Source organism: Mus caroli, chromosome 15, assembly GCF_900094665.2.
Source record: "Mus caroli chromosome 15, CAROLI_EIJ_v1.1, whole genome shotgun sequence".
NCBI classification, from domain to species: domain Eukaryota; kingdom Metazoa; phylum Chordata; class Mammalia; order Rodentia; family Muridae; genus Mus; species Mus caroli.
In genome coordinates this window covers 70,225,689-70,238,602 of record NC_034584.1, presented here as the reverse complement: position 1 = coordinate 70,238,602, position 12,914 = coordinate 70,225,689, and the positions used below count along the sequence as shown (strand labels likewise).

The 12,914-nt window shown below is 46.4% G+C and overlaps 1 protein-coding gene across 6 annotated transcripts in view; it reads right to left on the bottom strand.

Moving 5' to 3' along the window:
* Positions 1 to 12,914, bottom strand: part of Spatc1 (spermatogenesis and centriole associated 1) — a 26,618-nt gene that overhangs the window by 3,455 nt on the left and 10,249 nt on the right. For 5 of the 6 annotated variants that reach the window (XM_021183857.1, XM_021183856.1, XM_021183860.2 and 2 more), the window contains exons 2-4: positions 5,712 to 6,368; positions 5,111 to 5,221; positions 4,862 to 5,001 (exon numbers count right to left, since the gene is read on the bottom strand). In XM_021183857.1, the coding sequence (XP_021039516.1) occupies positions 4,862 to 5,001; positions 5,111 to 5,221; positions 5,712 to 6,368 (908 nt within the window). Of the gene's footprint in view, positions 1 to 4,861; positions 5,002 to 5,110; positions 5,630 to 5,711; positions 6,369 to 12,914 lie in introns of all 6 variants that reach the window. The other variant, XM_021183861.1, reaches the window with a different exon arrangement.

Here is a 12,914-nt window from a genome sequence, read left to right as displayed (position 1 = left end):
CCTGGAACTCACTTTGTAGACCAGGCTGGCCTCGAACTCAGAAATCCACCTGCCTCTGCCTCCCGAGTGCTGGGATTAAAGGCGTGCGCCACCATGCCCGGCTGAGTTTAATGGGTTTTGTATCAGTTCCATATATCAATTTTTATGAAGTATATTTAATTTCTTGGTTCAACATTAATAAAAACATGTATATATTTTTAAATTTTTATGTATGTGTCAGTCCCTGAGTATGTACACACAAATGCAGGTTCCCACACAGGCAGGGGTTTGGAAACCTTTAGAGTTGGAGTTGTGAGTCACCAGATATGGAATCTGGGAATTGAACTTGGGTCCTCTGGAAGAGCAGCACACGTGCTTAACCATAGAGCCCTCTCTCCAGCTCAGTATTTTAAAGATTAAAAGAATATGTGGGCATGGTGGCTAATGCCTATACATATGGAACTAGAGACTGAGACAGGTACATTAATTCAGGTTCAAGGCTAGCCTGGGCTACATAGTATCCCTACATAGTAACTAGGGATACACACTCATTAAGGCTTTGTCTCAACCAGTAAGTAAACCATTCATTCATTCATTCTCTGAGCACAATGGTGCATGCTTGTCACCCCACCTCTCAGGAGGAAGAGGGAGGGGGACCACAGCAAGATTTGGGACTAGGCTACTCAACAGGATCTTGCCTCAACAATCAAAATATGTAAAAAATGAAAGGACATAGAGGGTGGGCACCCTCAGGAGGCTGAGGCAGGAGGATCATAGGTCTGAGGCTTGAAAGATTTTTATCAAAAGGGTAGATAAAATATAACTGCCTAGATAAACATGATTGTTCCCAAGAAAAATTAAATTGATATACAGGTTCTTAGAATGCCTAAGAGGGCTTGGATATGTAAGGTAGCTTGGATACCAAAGCAGTATGTAGAAGTGAAGTCATTCTTAGGAGCCCATAAGGGGTGGTCAAGGTGCCCTTTGCCACACAACATGGCCCTAGTCACTCTCACATGGACACGGACATGGGGGGATTCAAGGCCCCTAGGATTAGGATGCTAAGAGAAAAGACACTTCAAACATCTTCCAAAAAGTTCTTCACAACTGGGTAGGAAGAATGAGAACAGAGAGAGCTGTGGCCCACTTCTAGTTGGGTTTAAATGACAGCATAACTGGGCTGGAGAGATGGCTCAGCCATTAAAAGCATGTACTGTTCTCGCTGAGGACCAAAGTTTAACTCCCAGAACACGTCGTGCAGTGGTTCACAACTACCTGTAACTCCAGCTCAGGAGATCAAATACCTCTGGCCTCTTTAGGCACTCAAACTTACACACACATATACCACCACCACTAGCACCCCATACACAAAAATACAGATGAAACTTAGAAAAAAAAAAGACACAGTGGTACCAGACATAATAATATGGGCCTGTAATCTATGTAATTAGGAGGCAGAAGGGTCACTATAAGTGTTAGGACAACCTGGGCTACGTAGCAAGCCCTGGGCAAGCCAGGGTTACACAGTGAGAAAAACAAAAACAAGCATAACACACAAACAAAAACCCAAACAAGCCAAAAAAAATCAACAATGATGAAACTATCTCAAGCTAAAAGAAAGTGTAACTGTACAATCTAATTAAAAAGACAGCCAGATTTAGTGGAAAGTCAGGGTCCTTATCAAACAAAAATATCTATTAAATTTCAACCCACTAAACCTATACAGCATTGGAGAGTGAGTGGCTTGTAGGGACAATCTTGGTTTTGACTAGTGTTAGCAGGTCTGGGTAGAATTTAGGGATTACAACCACTGACACTGGGGGCGGGGGGCGGAGATGGAAAAGAAGATACACTGAAAGGGAGAAATAAAATTTGGGTGAACTGGAATCAGGTGCAGGTGAGACTCAACCAAAGGCCCAGCCAGGTGGGTGGGGACCCTTGAAGCCAGGGGGTATTTTTATGATTTCCAAATGTGACCACAGGAGTTGGCCTGGAAGACTCCATAGAGGGATATGGCTAGGTTATCAGCCTAGCTCCAGGAGGCCACTTTGTTTCCTGGAGGGTTTCAGTGGAGCTGTCCCGAAGAGGAAGGAGAGTCTCTGGGTCACTACTGACAGAAGTAAAAGGAGATGACTCAGGCTCTTGGGCGGAATGACAAGCATGCTGTGGCAAGAGGTCCGGCTTCTCACAAATTCAGGTTAGGTGGAACGTCTCTAAGGTGGAGGTAGAGGCAGGAGGGCCAGAAGTTTAAGGTCATCCTTGCTAGGTGACTATAATGCCAACTACCCCTGGGTATCTTGTGGTCACTGTTGCTACATCACGGGACCCTCTTTGATTGAGTTGGTGGCTAATGATTCTCCACAGAAAACCCAGGAACATAGCCGTCTTGTTATATAGAATAAATGTGAAGGAACTCTGACCAGCCAAACATGGCTCTGGCATGGCAGGCCTTGCCCTTCTCCTCCATTCCCTCTGCCTTGCTCAAAACCATTAGATTACATTCCTAAAGCTAGCTACCAAGGTATCTTGCCTTATTTTGGCCACTTCCTCCTCCTGAAGCTGACAACCATGGTCCAGATATTAAGGTGTTGAAGTCCAGCAATCAAAAACCCTCTTTGGTTCACTCGATTCACATGCCTAACCAACACACCACTGCATCCTAACACACACCTCCTCCTCCTCCTCCTCCTCTTACAGTCTCCTCCAAAATGGACAAGGAGAGCGGGACCCAGACAGACTAAGGAGCCCTCGTAGATGCAAGTCTAAGAGGGATGCTGGCAAGCACTGGGCATCTTCTTTGCTCTGGCAGCTCTGAGCTCTCAGAGGCTGTACCAACTGACCAAAGGGAACTCCTTTGAGATCTCCATAGACAGGCTGTGCCCCTCAAAAGAAAAGCACTCATTTTCTGCTACCATCATGTCCACACAGTCCTCTGTCTCCTTGTCATTTTTCTCTTGTCCCTCAGTCCCAGGGGCTGCCTCTTTAGCCCTAGAGTCATCCTGATGCAGAGTGTATTCTGTGTCTTGGTGGTCTCTGGAGTTAGTCAGGTGTTTTTGAGCTGGAGAGAAGACATTATCTTCCCTTATAACTTCTAGCTTGACTGCTGATAGGAGAGTCAAAGACTCAAAACCAAACAAAAACCCTTGAGGGGCTGCTGAGAAGGTTCAGCTGTTAAGAGCACTTGCCGCTTTTCCTGGGGACCAGAATCTGGTTCCCAGCCCCAACACCAGGCAGCTCACAGCCAAGGAGACCTGGCCTCTCTGGACAACCCTCCCACACATGCATACACATAATAAAAGGAAAACAAATCTGTAAGAAGATTTTCTTAAAAACTCAAACTTTTGGGCTGGAGAGATGGCTCAGCGGTTAAGAGTGCTCTTAACCCGCTCTTTCAAAGGTCCTGAGTTCAATTCCCAGCAACCACATGGTGGCTCACAACTATCTGTAATGGGATCTGATGCCCAAGTCTTCAGGTGTGTCTGAAGACAGCAACAGTGTACTCACATACATTAAATAAATAAATCTTTAAGAAAGAAAGAAAGAAAGAAAGAAAGAAAGAAAGAAAGAAAGAAAGAAAGAAAGAAAGAAAGAGAGAAAGAAAGAACAAACTTTAAACCCTTAGGAGAAAATGTTGACTAAGGAATACAAAATAGTTTCAGGAGTTTCTGCTAGGGGAAGATTTCTTTCTCTTTCTTTCTTTCTTTCTTTCTTTCTTTCTTTCTTTCTTTCTTTCTTTCTTTCTTTCTTTCTTTCTTTCTTTCTTTCTTTTTCTTTTCCTGAGACAGGATTTCTCTGTGCAGCTCCTCTCTGTCCTGGATCGCACTTTGTAGACCACCCAGCTAGGGGAGAGTTTCTTAATTGAGACAATACAAGTAACGTGAGCAAAGACTGACATTTCTGAACACATTCAAATTAATTCTCTAAACTAGGCACAGTGGAGCACACCTTTAATCCCAGCACTTAGGAGGCAGAGGCAGGATTTCTGAGTTTGAGGCCAGCCTGGTCTACAGAGTGAGTTCCAGGACAGCCAGGGCTATACAGATGAACCCTGTCTCAACAAACAAACAAACAAACAAACAAACAAACAAACAAACAAAAAATTGTATCTAGTGAAAGGACACTTTAGCCAAGAAAAGGCAAGCTAAGAATCAGCCTGTGGAGCTGGTGAGATAGCTCAGTGGTTAAGAGCACTGACTGCTCTTCCAGAGGTCATGAGCTCAATTCCCAGCAATCACATGGTGGCTTACGACCATCTATAGGGGGATATGATGTCTCCTTCAGGCAGGTGGATGTATATGCAGCAGAGCACTTATACATTAAACAAATACAATTTAAAAAACAGCCTGTGCAATCAGAAGTCATTACAACATAATTTGTACACAAAGATGGCCTAAGAGAATAAGCAGCTGGAAAGCCATTTTCCAGCTGAGAAAAGCTCAAATGTATACAGGGATAGGCCCTGCATGGTCTCATATGGCAGGGGTATCCAGCCAAGTGCAGAGCCATGTCCCCAGTCCTTACCCCCTTGCCAGTTCCCTGTGGTGTTCCCAGTGAGCATTGGGGATGCTGAAGGCAACAGGCTATAGAATTCTTTAGATTTGTTGGCTCAGACCCCAGGGGTTGGTGCTGCTCAGCCAAAGACCATCTAGGAGGCGGAAGAGGAGTGCTCCCTCCTCCCTGGAGGAAATCCCATCCCTCTCTCTTCTAGAGTCTGTAGCGCTTCCATTACGGGTTGCTCTGAACACTTCACAGCTATGGGCTCCCTCCAACTCAGAGTCCCTCCCCTAAATGCCTGGTCCTTCAGTACCGACTGAGCTTACTGCCTCATCCGTGAAGGCCGTGAAGGCCCCTCTGGCAATGTGGGAGACGGATAGCCACACACCTGGATGATCTTCTCTGGGATGTTGGAGACAGTGAAGCCGTAGAGACGTACGCGCTCTGGGAAGATGCTGGACAGGATTCTTCGGTCTAGCTGGAAGGCGATTTCCCCCACTAGCCTCTCACAGGCTAGCTGTTTTGTGTCTGAGAATGACAGAGGGTCTCAGCAGGGTGGGACTGTGGTGAGCAGTCCAGAGTATGTAATGAGGGAAATGGCACCACACTCATGTCTCTCCCTTGTAGTGTTACTGACCTCGGGGATTGTCAGGTAACTTGTTAGACTTTCGGTGGGGCGTCTTCCGCTCCATCTCCACGACATTCTTCCGAGACTGTTCCATCACGCGTGAACCCCGGGTATCATTGACTGAAGCCGAAGAGGATGAGGTGCGGGGCGGGGATGGGAGGTTGCGTGGAGGAGAATGGGGATTGGGCACAGGTCGGGTAGGGGATTGGTGCACCCTGGAGGGGGAGTTGGAGTGGGTGTTTCTTGAAGGGGAACCGTTTTCAGCAGCTTGGGGGGCAGGAGCTGGGGCAGAGCTGGGAACTGTGCGAGGAGGAGAGCCTGTTGGGGAGCTTTGGACAAAAATGAGGGGCATTTGTCCCTGGGAAACACTAGTCTGAGTTCGATTATCCAAGGTGCCATAAACATTTGTTGTGAGACTGGATGTGGCCATGGTACGCATAGAGGGGATGGTCTGGAGGGGTGCGCCCACAAACATGTCAAGGGGCTCTGGGTCCTGTCTCGGCTGGGGGTGCTCACTGGTGATTGGGATGTGGAGGAGTGGAAATGAGAGGAGGGGTTAGAGTGAGGCAGACTGGAAGCAGGAATCGGCCCACCCAGGGCACCCAATTACCTTTGGTGGTGGGAGCTGGTCCTGCATAGGCTGAGGTTCCAGAGAAGTTTCCTCGGGTCGGCTCTGCCAGCCGCACCCTTGGCGTCTCTGGCTGCCCTATGTTGTTTATGGGGTTGGGCAGTACGTTCTGAGCAACACCTAGAGGGGTAGCTGTGGAGGAGAGCAGGGGACTACTCAGAGAGACTGCCACCGTGCCTGCCAGGGGAGCCATGATGGGGCTGCTCTGAGATACAGCCAGAGGGCCCACCAGCCGGCTGCTTGTTGTTAGGGAACCAGTTGAGGTCAGGCCCAGTGAGCTGGCCAGAGTGGTCCCTGGGGTTACAGTCATGGGACTAGTCATTTGACTGTTCAGGGGTCCAGTAGAGGGCAAACCCAGAGAACTGGCCAAGGTGACTCCGGGGGAAACTGTAGTAGGATTGGTCAGTTGGTTGCTCACAGAGCATGGCACAAGATTGGCAAACTGGTTGTTCTGTGACAAGGGTATTTGGCCAGACAGCAGTGGGTTAAGAGTAGCAGCCAGGGGGTTCACAAGGGAGCCTGCTGCAGGACTGAGCTGTGGGGTATTCAACATGTCAGCCAGAGGTGCCAGTGCCGCCATCCCCAAGTCTTCTGAGCAGGGCTCCTTTGCTGCTGCTGAAGCTGGGGGCAGGAATACACCTGTGGATACAGAAAGAACACAAAGATCCACTCATGAGCATGTCCGGTCAAGGTATCTGTCTGCTGAGCTGGCTGGCTTGACCTGCCCTCTCTGAGTATCATTCCTTAGATGGGTTGGATGAGGGCATCTGTGGAGTAGCCAGAGGCATTCAGCACAGAGAGCATTCTGTGCCACTTTAGAGGGTTCTGGATGTGGGTCTGTCCCTCTCTGCCGCCAACCCCACACCAGAAGAGCGGCTCCTAGTGGTCATACTCGGAGACAGCTAACCTGGCTCTCTACTTTTGGCTGTGAGGAGTGAGCCTGGCCTTAACATTGTAGAGAGACTTGTACCCACTGGTAGGACCTCCAAGGGTCAGTGTAGGAGAGCCTCATGCTGCCTAGGGCCACACATAGTCTACCAAAGTCGGGGTGCAGGTTCTTGACAGCTAGTTGGACACAGCCATCACTCAGAGAGGCCCAGAATGGTTGCTGGCTATCTTTCCTATAGAGGAATGGGGCAGAGATCTTATTCTTTTTTACTTCTGAAGCAGAATTCCCTTAAAGGTTTTTGGGAGGGAAATTCCTTGGAGATACGGTTGCTGCAAGGGCAGAGTTCAGGAGAGTTTTTGTAACTGTACAATGTAATAATAATTGAAAAAGCAACTTTGTTGGGCAGTGGTGGCGCACGCCTTTAATCCCAGCACTAGGAGGCAGAGGCAGGTGGATTTCTGAGTTCCAGCCCAGCCTGGTCTACAGAGTGAGTTCCAGGCTAGCCTGGGCTACACAGAGAAACCCTGTCTCAAAAAAACAAAAGAAGAAGAAGAAGAAGAAGAAGAAGAAGAAGAAGAAGAAGAAGAAGAAGAAGAAGAAGAAGAAGAAGAAGAAGCAGCAGCAGCAACTTTGATTTTGCTGAGCTGGAGAGATGGCTCAGTGGTTAAGAGCACTGGCTGCTCTTCTAGAGAACCCCAGTTTGATTCCTAATACTTTCTCAGCAGGTCACAACTGTCTATATTTCCAGGGGATCCAATGATCCCTTCTGGATTCTGTGGGACTGTATGTATGTGGTACACAAACATATATTCAGGCAAAACATTCATATACCTAAAGAAAAAAATCTTTAAAACAAAACAACTCATTTAAAAAACTACTTCGGAATCTACCCTTTTAAAAAGATTTTCACAGCGGGCTTAGTGGCACATGCTTTTAATCCCAGCACTGGGAGGCAGGGGCGGGTGTTCAACAGCCTGGTCTACAGAGCAAGTTCCAGGACAGTTAGAACTATACAGAGAAATCTTGTCTCAAAAAATTTTTTTTATTTTGTGTGTGTGTGTGTGTGTGTGTGGTGGATATGCACACACAGGTTCCCATGGATATCAGAGGCTTCTGATCTACTGCAGCTGATGTTACAGGTGATTGGGAGCTGGGTGGCATGGGTGCTGGGAACCAAATTTAGGTTCTAGTCAGCGTAGTCTGTGATCTTAACCTCTAAGCCATCTCTCTAGCCCTGAATATGCCCTTAATTTGTGTGTGTGTGTGTGTGTATGTGTGTGATGCTAGTGACTGAACCCACCCATCAAGCATGTGTGGTAAGCATTCTATTATTGCACTGTTCAGAGGTTATTATCATTATTATTACAATTACTATAAAACAGTAAATGATTACTATAGGGAAAGAATGGGGATGCAGAAAAAAATATGAGCTGCTAATAACCCATCTCGTGGTTTGAAGATCTCATCACCTTGGAGACCGTCTCTGCCCATGTGTTTCACACAAGTCATGGGCTGCTAGGTTGGCAAGAACTTCCTGAAATGGGACAAGCCACCTGGCTTCTGCAGTGACTACTCACACTATTCTAGTGTGAAAGTAGCCAAAAAAACACTAGAAGCGAGACAGTCTCTGTGGCCAAACAGGAGATACCAGCATGAGGCAGCCCCACTGGGCCAGAAGGGTTGTCAAGTGGCAGAGGTGGGTGTGTGGAGTGTGTGGAAAAAGAGCCTGAGCAGATGATGTATGGCCTCCCCAGCACTGCTGCTCCTGCAGAAATGGTACTCCCCAGGGCACCTGCTGTGAGTGGTACTGAACTGAGTACCTGTTGTTACTGGTACTGAACTGAGTACCCGCTGTACTGCATCAGGGTTATGCTCACCTTGTGAGGCTTGTATAAGACCTTGGTGCCTCTATGAAGGATATTTAAAAGGCCTTGTGGAGGTTTGAATGAGATCAGCCCCCAAAGGCTCATATGTTTGAACAGTTGGTTCCTTGTTGGTGGAAATTTTGGGAAGGGTTAAGTGTGTGGCCTTGTTGGAGGAGGTGTGTCACTTGGGACAGACTTTCAGGTTTCAAAAGACTTGCATCATTTCTCCGTGTGGTGTTCTCTCTACCTGCTGTTTACTGTTTGAGATGTGAGCTCTCAGCGGCACACACTCTGTGTGTGCTCCACCATCATGGACTCTTAACCCTCTAGACCTAGATAAACCCAATTAAACAGTTTCTTTTGCTTTCTTTCCTTCTTTCTTTCTTCCCCTCTTCTTTCTCTTTCTCCTCCTCCTCCTCTTGGTTGTTACTTTCAAGACAAAGTCTCTCTATGTAGCCCTGGCTGTCCTGGAACTCACTCTGTAGACCAGGCTGTCCTCAAACTCACAGAGATCCATTTGCTAAGCTCTGGGACTAAAGGTGTGCACCAATCCCCTCTCCTCTCACCTGCTAAAATCAAGGGCTCTTTGAAAATCACATTCTGTGTAGACTTTCTAAAAGAACTGACAGAAAGCAAAAGAAGGTATCAAATATCTATACAAACAAGGGTCAGTCCTGAAGGAGGCAATGGACTGCAAGAATATAATAAAATCAAATAGTGACTAAGTCTGGTCTTTGATGAAATAAGCAAATTAGCAGTACATATTATTGGGCTTTGTGTGTGTGTTTTCACTATTTTCAATATGCAAATTGTGACTTTTCTTCTCCCTCCCCACCATGACTATTGCAGACTGGCAAGATAGATCAGCCAGTAAAGGTGCCTGCTGCCTGCTGGGTAGCCTTAGTTCAATCCCTGGGGCCCTGGGGGTGAGAGGGAGAGAACCAACTCCTTGTAAGTTGTCCTCTGACCTCCACAAGCATGCCATGGTATGTATGCATTCTCCTAAACAAACAGAAATAAGTATATATGTAATAATGTATTACACATATATACTAATGCATTAATCTAATATAAAAATGTATATATAAATGAATACTTTGTAAAAAAAGAGAAAGGAATATAACAAACTGTATTGGGATTAAAATTATAATAAAAATAATTTGTCTATTTGCATTTAAATAAGAATGATAAGAAAAAGGTTAATTGATACTTAAAGGTTAATTAATTAAGGTGTAAAAAAAAAAAATCCCTTGCTGGGTGTGGTGGCACACGCCTTTAATCCCAGCACTTGGGAGGCAGAGGCAGGCAGATTTCTGAGTTCGAGGCCAGCCTGGTCTACAAAGTGAGTTCCAGGACAGCCAGGGCTATACAGAACCCCTGTCTCAAAAAACAAAAAAAAAAAAAAAAAAAAAATCCCTTTGGAAATATAATGGCTGACTTGCTCATCTGAGTTCCAAGAATAAAGTCTCAGGGCTGGAGAGATGTGGCTCAGTGGTTAGGAGCAGTTTCCACTCTTTGTAGCTTTCAAGCATCCACATGGTGGCTCACAGAGATCTGGATGCTCCAAAGCCCTCCTCAGACTTCTGAGGTCATCAGGCAGGCTTGCGGTAATTACACACACCACAGCCACACAAGTAAATAAGTAAACAACGCCTTTAAAAAACAGTCTCATGAGGACCCCAGAGCAAAAGAAACTACACAAAGCACTTGGAGATACTTGTTAGCTATTTATTTCAAAATGTCAACTAGAGAAATCTATTTGGGGCCGCAGAAAGATAGCTCAAAGAGTTAAACGTGCTTACAGCCAAGCATCCCGATCTGAGTTCAGTCCCTGGGAGGGTGGAAGTGACTCTCACAGTCTGTTCTTTGACTGCCACGTGTCTACCGTCAAGTAAATAAGTGTGAGATAAAAATAAAAAGATGAGAGAAGTCTGTCTTGAAATGCATTTTGTTTTTTTTTTCTTGGTTCTGTTTCTTTTGTCTTGTGAGTAGATTGAGCAAAAACAAAACAAAGCAGCATGCCTACACAAATATGCTTGCACACAGGGCTGGGGCATTGCTTGAGACCGTGGAGCCTCTTCCACCAAACATCCTCAACTTGTACACAGATGCTTGTAGTAGCATTATTCATAAAAGCTTAAGATAAAAATAAAAAAGAAAGAAACAACTCAAGCCTAAATGTCTGCAGACTGGCAAATAAACAAAATATTTTTCAGTCATAAACCCCACAACAAACCTTGAAAACGTTACTGAGTGGAAGGATGCAGGAAATGATCCCGTTTATACAGACGGTCTAGAACCGGTGAACGCATCAGCCATTTCTGAAAGCTCAGGGAACGCAGGAAGGCGGTGTGCCCTCGCCCTCGCTAAAGGACCGACCTCTCTAAAGGACCAACGTTTCTTTTTAGGGATGAGAGTGTTCTAAAGGTGTGCTGATGTTTATACACATAAATGAATATATTTAAAGTTAATAAGTTGTATACTTTAAGCATTTGGACTGGAGGCTGGAGAGATGGCTCCGTGGGTCTCTGGTCCTGAGTTCAATTCCCAGCAATCACATGGTGGCTCCTAACCGCAGCTACAGTGTATTTATTATCTACATAAAATAGTTATTTTTTAAAAGTTTGAACTGAGTGAAAAGTAAACGAATCTTTATACAATTATTATAGAAAAGGATACATCAAGGTCACAGGCATTTAAGGGAACATTTATGGCTCAGACAATTAAGTGCCCATAGTGTACTCCTACAGGTTCTGCAGGAGCAGACCCTACTCACACGGAAAGGCCCGGCACAAACAGAGCAACCATAGGGTTTGACCTTAGTCAGAGCCACTGAAACCAGCAGCAGCCTCAGGAGAGAGAAGCTTGAGTTTGGGGGACTCTAGTAAGAGGGCATCACTTGTGGAAGGAGTTTTCCACTAAATAGAAATGTCCCGCCTTACCCACCTCTAAGACACTTCAGTTCCACACTTTTGATTCTAATAAAAAAAATGGACAAGCCTTTGATGCTTCAGCCCTTTGTTAGAGTTTGAGTAGAGTCGATTAGGGATGATAAATTCGAAAGCTTGTTAGGTTTTGGTACCATACTAGAACCCTACAGACATTAGAAATTTCATTGGTGGGTGCATGCTTATCTTTTTTAAAAAAAGTTTTTATTTATTTATACAACTGCTCTATTTATATGTATGCCTGCATGACAGAAGAAGGCATCAGATCCCATTACAGATGGTTGTGAGCCACCATCACCTGGGAATTGAACTCAGGACGTCTGGAAAAGCAGCCACTGCTTTTAACCACTGAGCCATCTCTCCAGCCCCTGGTGCACTATTATTTTAATCATCTAGAATTAGAAGAGATAAATTTGTTACATCAGACAATGGGTTTAAAAAGAAAAGCACACCTCTGACTGTTTATGAAGGCAGCTTGCCTTGTCTAACTCTTTGATCATTGTGGCCTCCCCTGACCACATGCTCCAGGTCTCCCTGCCTGCCTACCTTGCTCCTCTGCTCTTTCTCACACTCACCCCTGCCTGGCAGCTCCTTCTCTGGGTCTAGAAACCACCACCCCTCTACTTTTCAGTGGCGCTCCCCACCCCAGACCGGCCAAGCCACGGCTGGGCCCAGAGGGCCTGCCAAGTCTTAGAGGGACACCCAGGGATCATGGTGATGGGGGGGGGGGTCCTGACATGTGGAGTCTGAGGCTGAGAGGAAAGAATATTGGGAAGGAGGGGGAGGTAAGACTTAGCTAAGACTTTCAAATTGGGTTTTCTACAGAGGTGGAGGGATGTGGAGAGAGCAAGGGAAGATAGAGGCTGGCTGAGAAGAAGGTCCTCAGAGAAGGGAGACATAAGGGGAGGTGGATTCTGAGGGGAGAGACTTGGGGAAAGAGAGACCTGAAGAGGAAGATATCCCTGGAAAAGGATCCTGAGATAGAAGGTAATGAGGTACAGTCCTGAGGGGCTGGGAGAGGGGTCCCGGTCTTGAAGGAGAGCCTTGAGGACAGAAGGGTCTCTAGAGCAGCATCCTAGGTTAGGGATCTGGTATGGGACAGTGTCTTGTGGGAAGTCTGAGAGTAGACTTAGGAGGGTCAGGTTTGTGATCCAAGAACTGGCTTCTAAAATCATGAGTCTCGGGGTAGAGACAGGTCCTGTGAAAAGGTTAAAGTGCTGAGATGAGGAAGGAAGTAGGTGGGAGGCGGTACCAGGTGGGCATTAGGGTTCTTTCCTGGAAAAAAAAGTGGGGGTGGGGGATGGGGTGGAAGGCTGCTGCTGGCTGGAGGGAGCATCCACTGGAGCAGGCAGGTAGCACACAGGTAAGGTTAGAAAGCCCAGAAGCCCAGCACTTGGGAGGCAGAGGCAGGCGGATTTCTGAGTTCGAGGCCAGCCTGGTCTACAGAGTGAGTTCCAGGACAGCCAGGGCTACACAGAGAAAC